At 29.3% G+C, this 11207-nt stretch overlaps 4 protein-coding genes across 6 annotated transcripts; 2 read left to right on the top strand and 2 right to left on the bottom strand.

Annotated features, from left to right (window-relative positions):
- Positions 1–34: 34 nt before the first annotated feature.
- On the top strand, positions 35–1767 carry LOC130675280 (putative OPA3-like protein CG13603). Of its 2 annotated transcripts, XM_057480833.1 has the most exons (4): positions 35–175; positions 256–364; positions 599–797; positions 884–1767. In XM_057480833.1, the coding sequence occupies exons 3-4, from the start codon at positions 656–658 to the stop codon at positions 1375–1377; spliced, it is 636 nt and encodes a 211-aa protein (XP_057336816.1). In that variant the 5' UTR covers positions 35–175; positions 256–364; positions 599–655; the 3' UTR covers positions 1378–1767. The 2 variants fall into 2 exon arrangements, with proteins under 2 accessions (XP_057336816.1, XP_057336815.1); XM_057480832.1 differs by having other exon boundaries at positions 136–364.
- A 256-nt stretch (positions 1768–2023) lies between these two features.
- On the top strand, positions 2024–5480 carry LOC130675581 (N-terminal kinase-like protein). Its single transcript, XM_057481351.1, has 12 exons — positions 2024–2266; positions 2367–2513; positions 2603–2731; positions 2807–3018; positions 3137–3227; positions 3302–3784; positions 3853–4074; positions 4133–4385; positions 4449–4619; positions 4698–4966; positions 5054–5162; positions 5245–5480. The coding sequence occupies exons 1-12, from the start codon at positions 2153–2155 to the stop codon at positions 5376–5378; spliced, it is 2334 nt and encodes a 777-aa protein (XP_057337334.1). The 5' UTR covers positions 2024–2152; the 3' UTR covers positions 5379–5480.
- On the bottom strand, positions 5480–7061 carry LOC130675583 (probable glucosamine 6-phosphate N-acetyltransferase). The gene is made up of 5 exons (XM_057481355.1): positions 6862–7061; positions 6311–6434; positions 6146–6208; positions 5944–6071; positions 5480–5870 (listed from the first exon to the last, which is right to left on the bottom strand). The coding sequence occupies exons 1-5, from the start codon at positions 6877–6879 to the stop codon at positions 5634–5636; spliced, it is 570 nt and encodes a 189-aa protein (XP_057337338.1). The 5' UTR covers positions 6880–7061; the 3' UTR covers positions 5480–5633.
- Positions 6960–10497, bottom strand: LOC130675582 (uncharacterized). 2 transcript variants are annotated; one of them, XM_057481354.1, is made up of 5 exons: positions 10089–10487; positions 9777–9910; positions 9604–9693; positions 9329–9530; positions 6960–8883 (listed from the first exon to the last, which is right to left on the bottom strand). In XM_057481354.1, exons 2-5 carry the CDS (start codon positions 9900–9902, stop codon positions 8876–8878), a joined length of 426 nt encoding a protein of 141 aa, XP_057337337.1. In that variant the 5' UTR covers positions 9903–9910; positions 10089–10487; the 3' UTR covers positions 6960–8875. The 2 variants fall into 2 exon arrangements, with proteins under 2 accessions (XP_057337337.1, XP_057337336.1); XM_057481353.1 differs by having other exon boundaries at positions 6960–9530; positions 10089–10497.
- Between the last annotated feature and the right edge of the window lie 710 nt (positions 10498–11207).

The following is an 11207-nucleotide window of genomic DNA, read 5'->3' as shown; positions in this document are numbered from 1 at the left end:
TTCATTCATTTATTTTTTACGAGTAAATAATTAAATATACGAATATTTATATTTACAAAATTACTTTTTTTTAATTTATTTTAATTGTTATTTTTTAAAATAAATAAATGCGAGTCAGAAATCAAAAGGCCGTTTTCAATCGACGACATCTTTGAGGTCATTAATAATTTGACGGGTAATTTTTTTCAACAGGAGTTTGATCTGAAATAACAATTAATTTTTTTTTTAAATAAATTTTTGTTTCTTTTATGATAGACAAAAATATTTGTTTATATTCATTTAATAAAAAATTATTTAAACCGAGGATCCGATAAGCCAACTGATGATTTTTTTTACTGACTTGTCGTCATAAAACATTCCGCAGGTAAAAAAACATATTTATATTTGATATTTATTAGATAAAAATATATTAATACATATTTTTTATTTCACTATTTGTTCAAAATATTTTAAACTTTTATTTGATCATTTTTTCTTTCATGATTTTAATTCATGACACATTATTAATGTTGGATAATATATGTAAATATAACCAATCAAGGACTGTCTTGCACAATCATATGCCTTCAAAATATATGTATAATTATTTTGTTTTCAGAATAATAATAATAATAAATCATTGATATCACTAACGAACGATTGAAGACGAGCAAAAATGGCAGTAGGAGTTTTTCCAGCATTTAAATTAGGAGTTTTATTTTTAAAACAAATAAGTAAACCCCTGGCAAAACTTATAGTGGAACAAGCTAAGAGTCATCCAGTATTTAGAACATATTTTATTATTCCACCAGCTCAATGTAATTATTAAAGTACAGATGCATGATAAATAATCTATCACTTGATGACCATGTCTGCCAAAGTATAATTTATTTATTGTTTGTAGTTTACCATTGGGCTGAGGTGAAAGCTAAAATGTACGTGATGAATCTCGGTAAGCCATCAAAGGTTGCTAAATTGAATGAACAAATGGCGATTGAACTGGGAGCTAATTTAATGGGTGAAGTTATCATCTTCACTGTTGCTGGTGGGTTACTCGTCTTCGAGTACAATCGACAGACCGCCAAAGAAACCAAGAGAGAAGCCGACAGACAAGCGCAAATAATTAAATTTACTGAAGATATTCAAGCTCTGTATGAAAATTCACAGCAGCAAGAAAAGCAAATAAAATATTTGACAACTGTCGTTGAGGAAATCGCCAAAAATCCAAAACAAAAAGTTAATTTAGATAAATTGAAACCTGTTGAGCCAACAATTGTTGTCAATAATAATGATAATAATAAATCCGATGGGTTGAGCAATAAAAATACTGATGAAAAATCAGTGGTTCATCGGGCCATTGGTTATTATGAAAAAGATGTCAAAGGAACTAAAAGTTAAGACAATAAAAATTTAATTTAAAATGGTACATGTACAATGATATGGAATACGAATAATGTTTTTTATGTCACTAGAAATTTTAACTGACAGAAATCTTTGAAATTAATTTTTTTTTAAAGATTCTAGTCATTGTTTTAATTTACATCAATTCAGGTTAATAATTAACGAATTTATATCAATTCAGGTTTACGATTAATGACATCAGCAGATTGATTAGCATTATTTTTTTCTTGTTTTTTGTACAAGTTTGAGTACTTTTCTTGTATATAACAACTGACTGTACTATAAGTACAGCGGAAAAATGTTAATTTAATATTAATTAATGATAAATAATGTATTATAGTAATATACATGCTTATATATATAAATATAAACAATAAAAATTTAAATACCAAACTATGTTTATTTATTTTTTAAGTATTAGTCATTAATTAACTGGTAATTATATATTTTATTTTTAATACTTAAATTTAAAATGAAATTTAATTGTCTAGATGTCAGCGACTATTTTTTTTTTTTTTTGCATAAACAATAAATTATCAGTTGTTATGAACAATTATTTTAAAAATAAACAAATTAATTGTTCGGGTTGTGTCGGCAGGGTTCGCGATTCCGCTGGTAAAAGACGTCGGTAATGACGTATAGTCGATGCGTGGCTAGTGGCAGCTAGTGGCTGTCATTCGGCCAAGTGATAAGACGTTTTTTTTGTTATTTTTAAACTAGAAATGTTATTGTTAAATTATTTTATTTTATAGAAGATACTGAAGAGTTTAAAATGTGGTCGCTGTTCTCCCGAGATCCTACTAAGGATTTTCCCTACGAAATTGGAGAAGTAGTCGATGGATTTGACGGTAAAAGTATTTGGGCCCTTTATAGAGCCAAAAAAAAGGTAACCTCTTCTGCTCCGATATTTATTTATATTTCAAAAATACTATTATATTTAGTTTTGTAAATGATTATCTATAATTAATTTTTTTTTTTTTTTATAGGGCACTTCTGGTGGGGATGACGTATCTGTATTTGTTTTTGACATAAAAGCTGGTGGAGAAGTCCAGCTAGAGATCGCGAGGAATGCAGTTAAAAGATTGAAAACTCTCAGACATCCAAGTATTCTTACTTATGTCGATAGCCTTGAGGTTCTATTATTATTATTATTTAATTTATAAATTTATAGCAAGTTAATTTTATTACCGATGATAATTAAATCCAATGGTGATGATTGCAGACGGACAAAGTTATTTACTTGGCGACTGAGAGAGTGGAACCACTGCACAGTAGATTGCTACGAAAAATCGACATCGGCGAGGGTGTCAAAAAAGACTTGTACTTTTCATGGGGAATATTCCAAATAACTGTTAGTATTTTTTTTCTTTTATTTAAATAACTATAAATAAATTATTAATGGATAAAAATTTTTGTTTGTTGACAGAGAGCTCTGAGTTTTTTAAATAATGACGGTAATTTAAGACACAACAATGTAAATTTATATTCGGTTTTTGTAAATGAAGAGAGTGGCGAATGGAAATTAGGATGTGTCGAGTACATGACAACTGTTGATGCGCCATATATGTTACTGCCACATGAATTACAAAGTTATAGTCCCCCGGAAGTACGTGAGAACTCAAAACCAACGAGCAAATGGTAATTAATATTGTCCACGATTGTTGATTATTTAACGTGAACAAAAAAATATGTCTTGGTATCTATATTAAAATATTTAGGTTTTAAAATTGTGATACTGATGAGTAAATATGAACAGCTCAATCGATATGTGGGGTCTTGGCTGTCTTATCTGGGAGGCATTCAATGGACCACTAGGACAGAGAGCTAATCTCAAAAGCATTGAACAGGTTTACTATTTTTATAAATAAAATAATAATAATAATGAAGGCTATTAAATTAAACCTGTAAATGTTTTGTTTAGATACCAAAGCAGCTGCTGACTGTGTTCAAAGAATTGACAAGTTTAAATCCTGATGGGCGACCTAATCCAGCTGATGTGATAGCACGTTGTCGTAGCAACAGCGGGTTTTTCAAAAATGATTTGGTCGACGCGCTGCTGTTCCTCGAAGAAATTCAAATGAAGGAGAAGGGAGAGAAGGGAAGATTTTTTTCACAACTCGCGAGTCAACTGGATAGTTTTCCTGAAGGTGTTGGCAGATATAAAATCCTACCGCAATTACTGGCAGCCTTCGAATTTGGAGATGCGGGCAGCGCAGTTTTGCCTCCGTTGCTACAATTGGGTAATCAGCTACCGGATGCTGAGTATCAGAAACGTGTTGTTCCGTGTGTTGTTAAATTATTTGCATCTAATGATCGCGCTACCAGATTACGGCTTTTGCAGCAACTTGATCGATTTGTTAGCCACCTCCAACCCGCTACCGTCAACGATGCTATCTTTCCCCAGGTACTGATTCATAAATTTATAGTTAATTTGAATAATGTTAATTATTATTATTTAATTTAAATCTGCAGGTAGCTCGCGGTTTCTTGGATACCAATCCAGCCGTAAGAGAACAGACGATTAAATCAGTGGTACATTTGGCGCCAAAGCTTGATTACAACAATCTTAATGTTGAGGTGTTGAGGTATTTTGCAAAACTTCAATCAACTGACGAACAAGGTGGAATAAGAACCAACACTACAGTTTGTTTAGGCAAAATAGCTCAGCATCTTCATCCTCAGATTCGTCAAAAGGTATTTATTTTTAATCTATATTGTATTTAATTATTTAAATTAACTTGATTATTTATAGGTACTGATAGGGGCATTTATTCGAGGAACTCGTGATCCCTTTCCTCCAGCGCGGAGTGCCAGCGTATCAGCACTAGCAATTACCCAACAGTATTATTTACTGCAGGAAGTTGCTAATCGTATTTTACCGGCTTTGTGTACTCTTACTACTGATGCTGATAAGACAGTACGTGACACGGCATTCAGAACGATACGAGGGTTTTTATTCAAGCTTGAAAAAGTATCCGAGGATCCGGGACTGAGAGAAACAATGGGTAAATATTTTTATATTATAATTTATTAATCAACTTAATTTACAAATAAATTTTTAATTTCAGAGGCTGATGTCAATACTGCGACGCCAAGTCTAAGTAATGCAGCAGCGACGTGGGCTGGCTGGGCTGTCACGACCGTGACTGCTAAATTTTACCGAAGTCAATCAGATACACCAAAGTCTTCCAATTCTCAACCTGCATCTCGTATTTTACTTAACAAACCAGCATCTCTAGGTTCGGAGACACTTCACTACTTAATTTTATTTTAATTAAAAAATTTAATTTTAATTAAATTTAAAATTATCCATTCAGAACAAGCAAGTAGTTCACAAAGCAGCGCAAGTACCACAGCAACAACGAGCAGCGCAACGAGTATGACATCGCTGGACCCAGATCATGAGCACGATTCGCAAAACACCGCCAACACTCAGTCCGACTGCGACTGGGATTGGGAAGCCGACAACTGGGGAGACATGGAGCAGCAACCCTCGTCAACAACCACCACAACCGCCAGTACTGTGACACCATCAGCTAATACATCTAAACCAAATGACCACTGGACAAGTTTAGAAGAAGAACCGGTTAGTCCGCTTTAAATGTTTTAATTTATCAACTTTTTATCAGCAACAAAAATATTAAAGATAAATTTTAAATAAATTTTTTTTTAGGAACTCGAAGCTGCTGAGAATCTTGCTGATAAAAATGATCTCTCTGAATCCGGTTGGGATGACCAAGAATTCCAAGTACTCGAAGATTTTCAGACAATTGAGCAACCAGGTTTTTATTTTCTCACGATGATAAATTATAAATATTTCTGGTACTGGTACAAATAATTAATTAATTATTTACTTTTTTTTAGGAGTTGCTGGCACGAATAACAAATTTGACGAGGCACGAAAAAAACGCGAGGAACGAAAACTTGCCCGACAAAAACAAATGGAAGCTAAAAGAGCCACTAAATTACGGAGCACTGCTCCGGCTAAGAAAGTTTAATTAATTTTTTTTAAGTAACTAATCTTACTTATAATTAATTATTGTATTATAAAAATCGATATTAGTAAATCAATAATAATAAAAATAAAAATTTACACATATCCAAAATATCTTACAGTTATTTTATTAAATCGCACAAAAATATACACATCGATCGTTACCTATATCGTACAAAGTTTCTTCATTAAAACATTCACATAACTAATGTATCCCCGAGCATTATTATTAATTAATTAAAAATATTAATAACATTTATCATAAACGAGACTGCTCGGCAGTCGTCTCGAACCGCATGTTCAAAGAATTGGCATTACCAGGCTCCCGTTTGAAACCTAGACTCTCATAAAATTTAATTAACCGATCGCGGCAATCTAGTGATAATTTATAACACTGTAAGCTCCGAGACAATTGGGATATTGTGCTCACTAATAATTTACCCAGTTGTTTACCTCTATACGTTGAATTTACTACCACGTCCTCCAGACGTCCTTTCTAAAAATTTAAAGCAACAAAGCATCAGTATCAACATGATTATTATTATTATTTAATGAATATAAATAATTACCAGAGCACAATTATGAATAAATTTCTGCTCGACAACCAGAGTTGCACTTCCTATGACTTTACCTAGATCTAAATCCTCTACAACGACAACATAATGGCCACCAGCTGATTTCATTTTAAAAAATCTGTCTGCAAGTTTATTAAAACTCAATTTTATTTATTTTTTGTACCCTTAGTCTTGATCACTACAATTATTTACTCACTTAAAAATTGATCTTTAGTAATATTGCCAACATCTGTTAGTTGTCCCAGCAGTTGGATGAAACCTTAAACAAACAATTGATATTGTTATTGCAATAAATTATTAATTGCGTAGTATCTTATTCTTATCTCAACACGTGCAACTGATATATTTTTAAATAAATTACCTTTATCATAGTCTGTAGATCTCAGTGGTCTCACCAAAAGACCGTTTTCCTTTCGTTGATTAGCTAGACGGTCCAATAAGCTGGCGTTAAAAAGGTCCAGCTCGTCATCCCGCATTAAATCATTCTAAAAAAAATATATATATATATATATATGTATTTATAACATAAATAAATTCAAAAATTCCACGAAACTATTGAATTATTAATTATTAATAATAAAAAAATATATTGACAGGTTTGAAGGTCACATGGCAATCTCGTCATCACAAACTTTCATATTTATTATCATAGAATAAAATTGTCATACTGAAGCCAGCCGACGTCTAATAATTTTTGAATTTTTTTTAAACGACAAATTATTTTAGAAAAAATGTTTTTTAAAATTCCACATGTAGTTTTTTTTTGGAATTGATTTATTGAAAAAAAATTAGAAAATTTTTGATTGCCTGTTAACTTGAGGACCACAGTTGAATTTTGTAAAAAAATAAATTCAAATTTGAGTTATTATTTAAATAAAATGAAGATAAATAATAACAATAGTGTATTCTTACATTTGATGATGTATTCATTGTCTTGTTGAATTGACAGAAAGACAATTGATATCGAAATGTCGAATGTGGTTATAAATGTAACACGTTATATATTACTGTTATTATTATTAGTTTTATCAGGTATATAAAGAGAAAAACTTGTTTGTTCCTTCCTCGTTGCTCGTTCTTGTATTAACTGTTGATGTTGATGGTGACTGTTCACGTGTAATGTCTACACGTATGTAACAACCCGACTAGCCGCTACCTCATACATTCCCACTCGGTTTTAGTAAAACTACTCCGACATACTCCGACACCAGATTCCGTCCTGACATTTCACAATCAACACTTTCACGTATTCACACTCTTCTTACTAGTCAACTTATCTTATATATTCTAATACTACTCATTTTTTTTAAATTTACAGGTGAGAAAAAATACTCGGGTTGATAATTGATCATTAACCTTTATGTCGATATATAAATTACATTATTGTACTCGTTGTTAAAAATTCACCTTTAAATTAACAAATTCAAATCAGCAAAAAGTATAAAATATTAATTAAATTACTTATTTTTAAATTACTTTGAATTTTCAAGTCATAAATCTCATGACAATTTAAATTACAATATATTTTATTTTTTTTTTTTTCATGGATCGGTTTTTAAATACAAGAAATTTCATAGCAAGATTTAAGTAAGCTCGCAATTATTTAAAACTAATTAAGATTTTTTAATTAAAGTCATCAGTGGATTTAAAAAATTTAAAAAATTAAAATCCAACTCAATATCTTTATTTAAAAGTTTAATTTTTTTGAATCGGTAAAAAATTGATATTCAGGTGAAATTAATAAATTTTATTGAATTTACATGACAAGTATCCTTGAAAATCTAAATAATTTGACAGTGTACATTATTTTAATAATAATAAGTTCTATTTTATTACCATATGATATCAATTTAAATATATCGTTCCCTTTCTGGGTAAATCTCGCAACTGCAAAATTATAATTTTTTTAAAAATCGGTCAAAATATCTATTCTGTTACACGTGCGTTAATGGAAATATTAAAATTCAAAAGTCTCTCGAACATTCTGTTATAATTATTTAAATTTGAACCTTTTTTAATGCAATAGCAGTACTAAAGAATTTTTTTCACTCATAATTTTAATTATAAATAAAAAAGTAAGTACGAGGTTTACCCAGAAAGGGGATGATATCTACTTTTTATACATAACTTTAATTATTTTTGAAACACTCGTCAATATTTATTGATAATGTAATTTATTATGAGGTAGTAAACAATTGTGGTTATTTAAATTAATCGGTATTTATTTAACAGCTTGGTTTATTAAATGTATAAAAGTAAAAGATTTTTGTTTATAATTAAATGAACATTAATGACAATGGTAACAAATATTGTTTTATTACTCCGAAACCTCGTATGTGAGCATATTAAAATCAAGTAAAACATAAGTATTTTAAATTTTTAAAATAGACTCTCACGTTTGTGAACGACAAACCCCAATGATTTTTTAAAATTTTATTCAGATTAAAAAAAAATTACTCATGTATAAAAAATGTACTTCCTCATGACTCCATCGTTACACTAGTTTGTACTTAATGTCTGCGTAATAAAGTAATTTCATTTTTGGCAAATGTATGAATATAAAATATCCATGGGTTTTAATGGAAAATTGCATAATTATTTTTTCAATCGATCAAATGGAAAATTATTTGTTGCTTTCATCAATAAATGATAATTTTAAAAAAAATTTATCGTAAAAATGAAAATGATAAATTTGCATTGTGATGTGATCGGGTTATTTTTATTAAATAATTAATTAATTAGCTATTCGCATTAATATTAAAATACATTTAATATTTAAATTGATAATTTATATTATAAAGGCACTTTAACAATTGATTCGATTTATTAATTAAGATCAAGTGCAAGTTGATTTAAATTTAAATAAAATTTTTTAAATGTAAAAACAGTTGATCAATAAGATTATCGGACGAATGTATTTGCGCCATTAACAACCTACAAACAAAAAAAGGACAAGTCAAAATATCATGTCTGTATGTCTTTATTTCTCATATATAATACTAAGCTTATCACTTTTGTTGTATGTTTAAATAGATTGTTGTCAATAAATATAAATAAATTACATGGGGATTCATAATTTAAAATAGCAACAATAAAAAAAATATATGCGTTAATGAACGAGTGATCAGGGGAATTAATATGACCCGTAATTACTTTTTCGTATATACAAAATCGGCCTCAGTAACTTCATTGATAGCATACCCGCGGGGTGTCGTAGTTTTTTTAGTACCTCGAAAAGAAAATCTAAACTCATCGTCAACAACTTTCTCACGTTTTGAAGTATCACGTAAGTAATAAAAGTCTGGATCCTCAACACTTTGGATCAAGTAAGGACCGTCAATATTATCACCATTCACATCATTATTTTTTGTATCCTTACCACTTGCCGAATGTGATGATTCGTCATCTGCTAGTTTCAATTCATTCATTTTTTGCAGCAATAATCCTCTCATAAGTGGGTTTTTTTTAAAACAATTATCTTTTGGCCCCTTAAAATTTTTTGCGTTATTACCCCGAGAGTCAACTATTTTATTCCAGTTTTCAACCATCGATCGGTCAGTAAAAGTATCGCCACCATTGATCTGCAATTAGATTACTATTTTATATTTTTTCACCAGCTTGCTGAATTATTTTCGATACTTTATAGTTAATTACCTCAAAAATTTGCGATGTTATTTGAGCTTCCGTTGAAGTTTTTTTAGGCAATTCAATATCAGATAAATCAAAATTATCTGGTTCGTACAACTAAAAATATATGTTATATTTAATAGACAGTGATTAATTGACAAAGATTTTTATGAGTTAATTGATAGTCTAACAAAACTTACACCAGCATTTCTCGCGGTAGATTTTACTTTTCTCTGAGGTATTGGATTATCATTGACTTTATAATTTGAAGTCTTAGCAGGTTTTTTTATAATCATTTTATTTCTTATGACGTCGTTTACATCCATTGCAACAACTGAAAATAAAGATTTATTTATTATGAAAAAAACCATAACCGACTAACCTAAAAACTTAAAATTTATAAACTTTAAATTCTATGCGTAAAATAAAAACTGGTCAATAAATAAAAAAAAAAATATTTAGAGAAATATAATTTTAAATTATTAGTGTAGTAAAATGATATAAATAATTACTTAGGTAGTAAAGATCTGGACGAAGAATAATTCAAGACTGATTTCTCTTTTCCAATGCTGCTAGTTTGTTGGTCAGCATTGAGTGTAACGCTCACTTAATCTCATTACAATAGATGAATACTTTGTTTACAAGCTATCAGTCAGTGGGAAAAAATTCAAATGTTTGGTGATTAGCGGTTGTATTCAAATAAACAAATTCCTGAAAATTTATTTTTGTTTCTATGCACACAAGTGTTGCTGTGTGTTGATTACTGATCGCTGCTGATCACTTTTTTCCTTCCGGGGGTAAAGCCTATTCTGGATTAAATAAACAAAATATGTCAACTATGTATGCACATTAATTTAATTTATTTACTTAATTAATTTGTCTTTAATTAAGTAAATAAAATTAAATTATAGAATTTAAAAGTAATATATTACAACTTCACTTACATTTTTTTTTTTTTTCAAGAGCCAGAGACAAAGACACTAAAGGTCTTGAACATCTGTAGTGTAATTACCGGCAAATTAAAAGATGTCGCTGGTATAGCTCGTGAATATTCTTCGAGTGCTTGTTTATTTCTGTCTGTGAAATAAAAAAATTTAACGTTGGTTATTTATTTCTTAATCAATTATTTTATATTATTTTTCTTGTAATTAATTATTTGATTAATGTGCAACATTAATTTATGGATAATTGCTATTGAGTACTGAGAATTCTTTTTTTTAATTCCGGTTATTGGAGCGCTGATGTCTTTTTCTAACAATAAGATCAAATAAAATATATATATGTAGATATCAGAAGTTCAGTTGGATTTTTTGTATTGCTTCTGTAAAATGAAAAAAAAATTGTGCATTGAAGAATATTTTAGCATTTATTTTTATGATACTGAAGTTAGCAGACGTCTAATAATTTTTGGATCTTTTTTTAGACGATAAACGAAAAAAAAAAATATTTGAAAAAATTGCACCTGAAGTTTTTTAAATTTTCTACATGAGCATATTTTTTTTTATTTTTTTGCAATTGATTTGTTGAAAAACAAAAATTCAAAAATTTTTAAATGTCTGCTAATTTCAGGATCATTTATTTTTATGATACTGAAGTCAGCAGACGTCAAATAATTTTTGGATTCAATTTTA

Source organism: Microplitis mediator, chromosome 10 (assembly GCF_029852145.1).
Source record: "Microplitis mediator isolate UGA2020A chromosome 10, iyMicMedi2.1, whole genome shotgun sequence".
In the NCBI taxonomy this organism is placed as follows: Eukaryota; Metazoa; Arthropoda; class Insecta; order Hymenoptera; family Braconidae; genus Microplitis; species Microplitis mediator.
This window is presented reverse-complemented; position numbering and strand designations above follow the sequence as displayed.

Excerpts from the sequence above, each read along its gene's own strand:
- LOC130675280 (XM_057480833.1), top strand. The coding sequence starts at position 656 with ATGGCAGTAGGAGTTTTTCCAGCATTTAAATTAGGAGTTTTATTTTTA. Across the intron at positions 798-883 it reads TATTATTCCACCAGCTCAAT|TTTACCATTGGGCTGAGGTG; the intron begins GTAATTATTAAA and ends TATTGTTTGTAG.
- LOC130675581 (XM_057481351.1), top strand. The coding sequence starts at position 2,153 with ATGTGGTCGCTGTTCTCCCGAGATCCTACTAAGGATTTTCCCTACGAA. Across the intron at positions 4,386-4,448 it reads GGGACTGAGAGAAACAATGG|AGGCTGATGTCAATACTGCG; the intron begins GTAAATATTTTT and ends TTTTAATTTCAG. Across the intron at positions 4,620-4,697 it reads TAACAAACCAGCATCTCTAG|AACAAGCAAGTAGTTCACAA; the intron begins GTTCGGAGACAC and ends TTATCCATTCAG.
- LOC130675583 (XM_057481355.1), bottom strand. Across the intron at positions 6,209-6,310 it reads ATCTACAGACTATGATAAAG|GTTTCATCCAACTGCTGGGA; the intron begins GTAATTTATTTA and ends TGTTTGTTTAAG. Across the intron at positions 6,072-6,145 it reads TACTAAAGATCAATTTTTAA|ACAGATTTTTTAAAATGAAA; the intron begins GTGAGTAAATAA and ends ATAAACTTGCAG.
- LOC130675582 (XM_057481353.1), bottom strand. The coding sequence starts at position 9,902 with ATGGATGTAAACGACGTCATAAGAAATAAAATGATTATAAAAAAACCT. Across the intron at positions 9,694-9,776 it reads CTACCGCGAGAAATGCTGGT|TTGTACGAACCAGATAATTT; the intron begins GTAAGTTTTGTT and ends ATATATTTTTAG. Across the intron at positions 9,531-9,603 it reads TAACATCGCAAATTTTTGAG|ATCAATGGTGGCGATACTTT; the intron begins GTAATTAACTAT and ends ATCTAATTGCAG.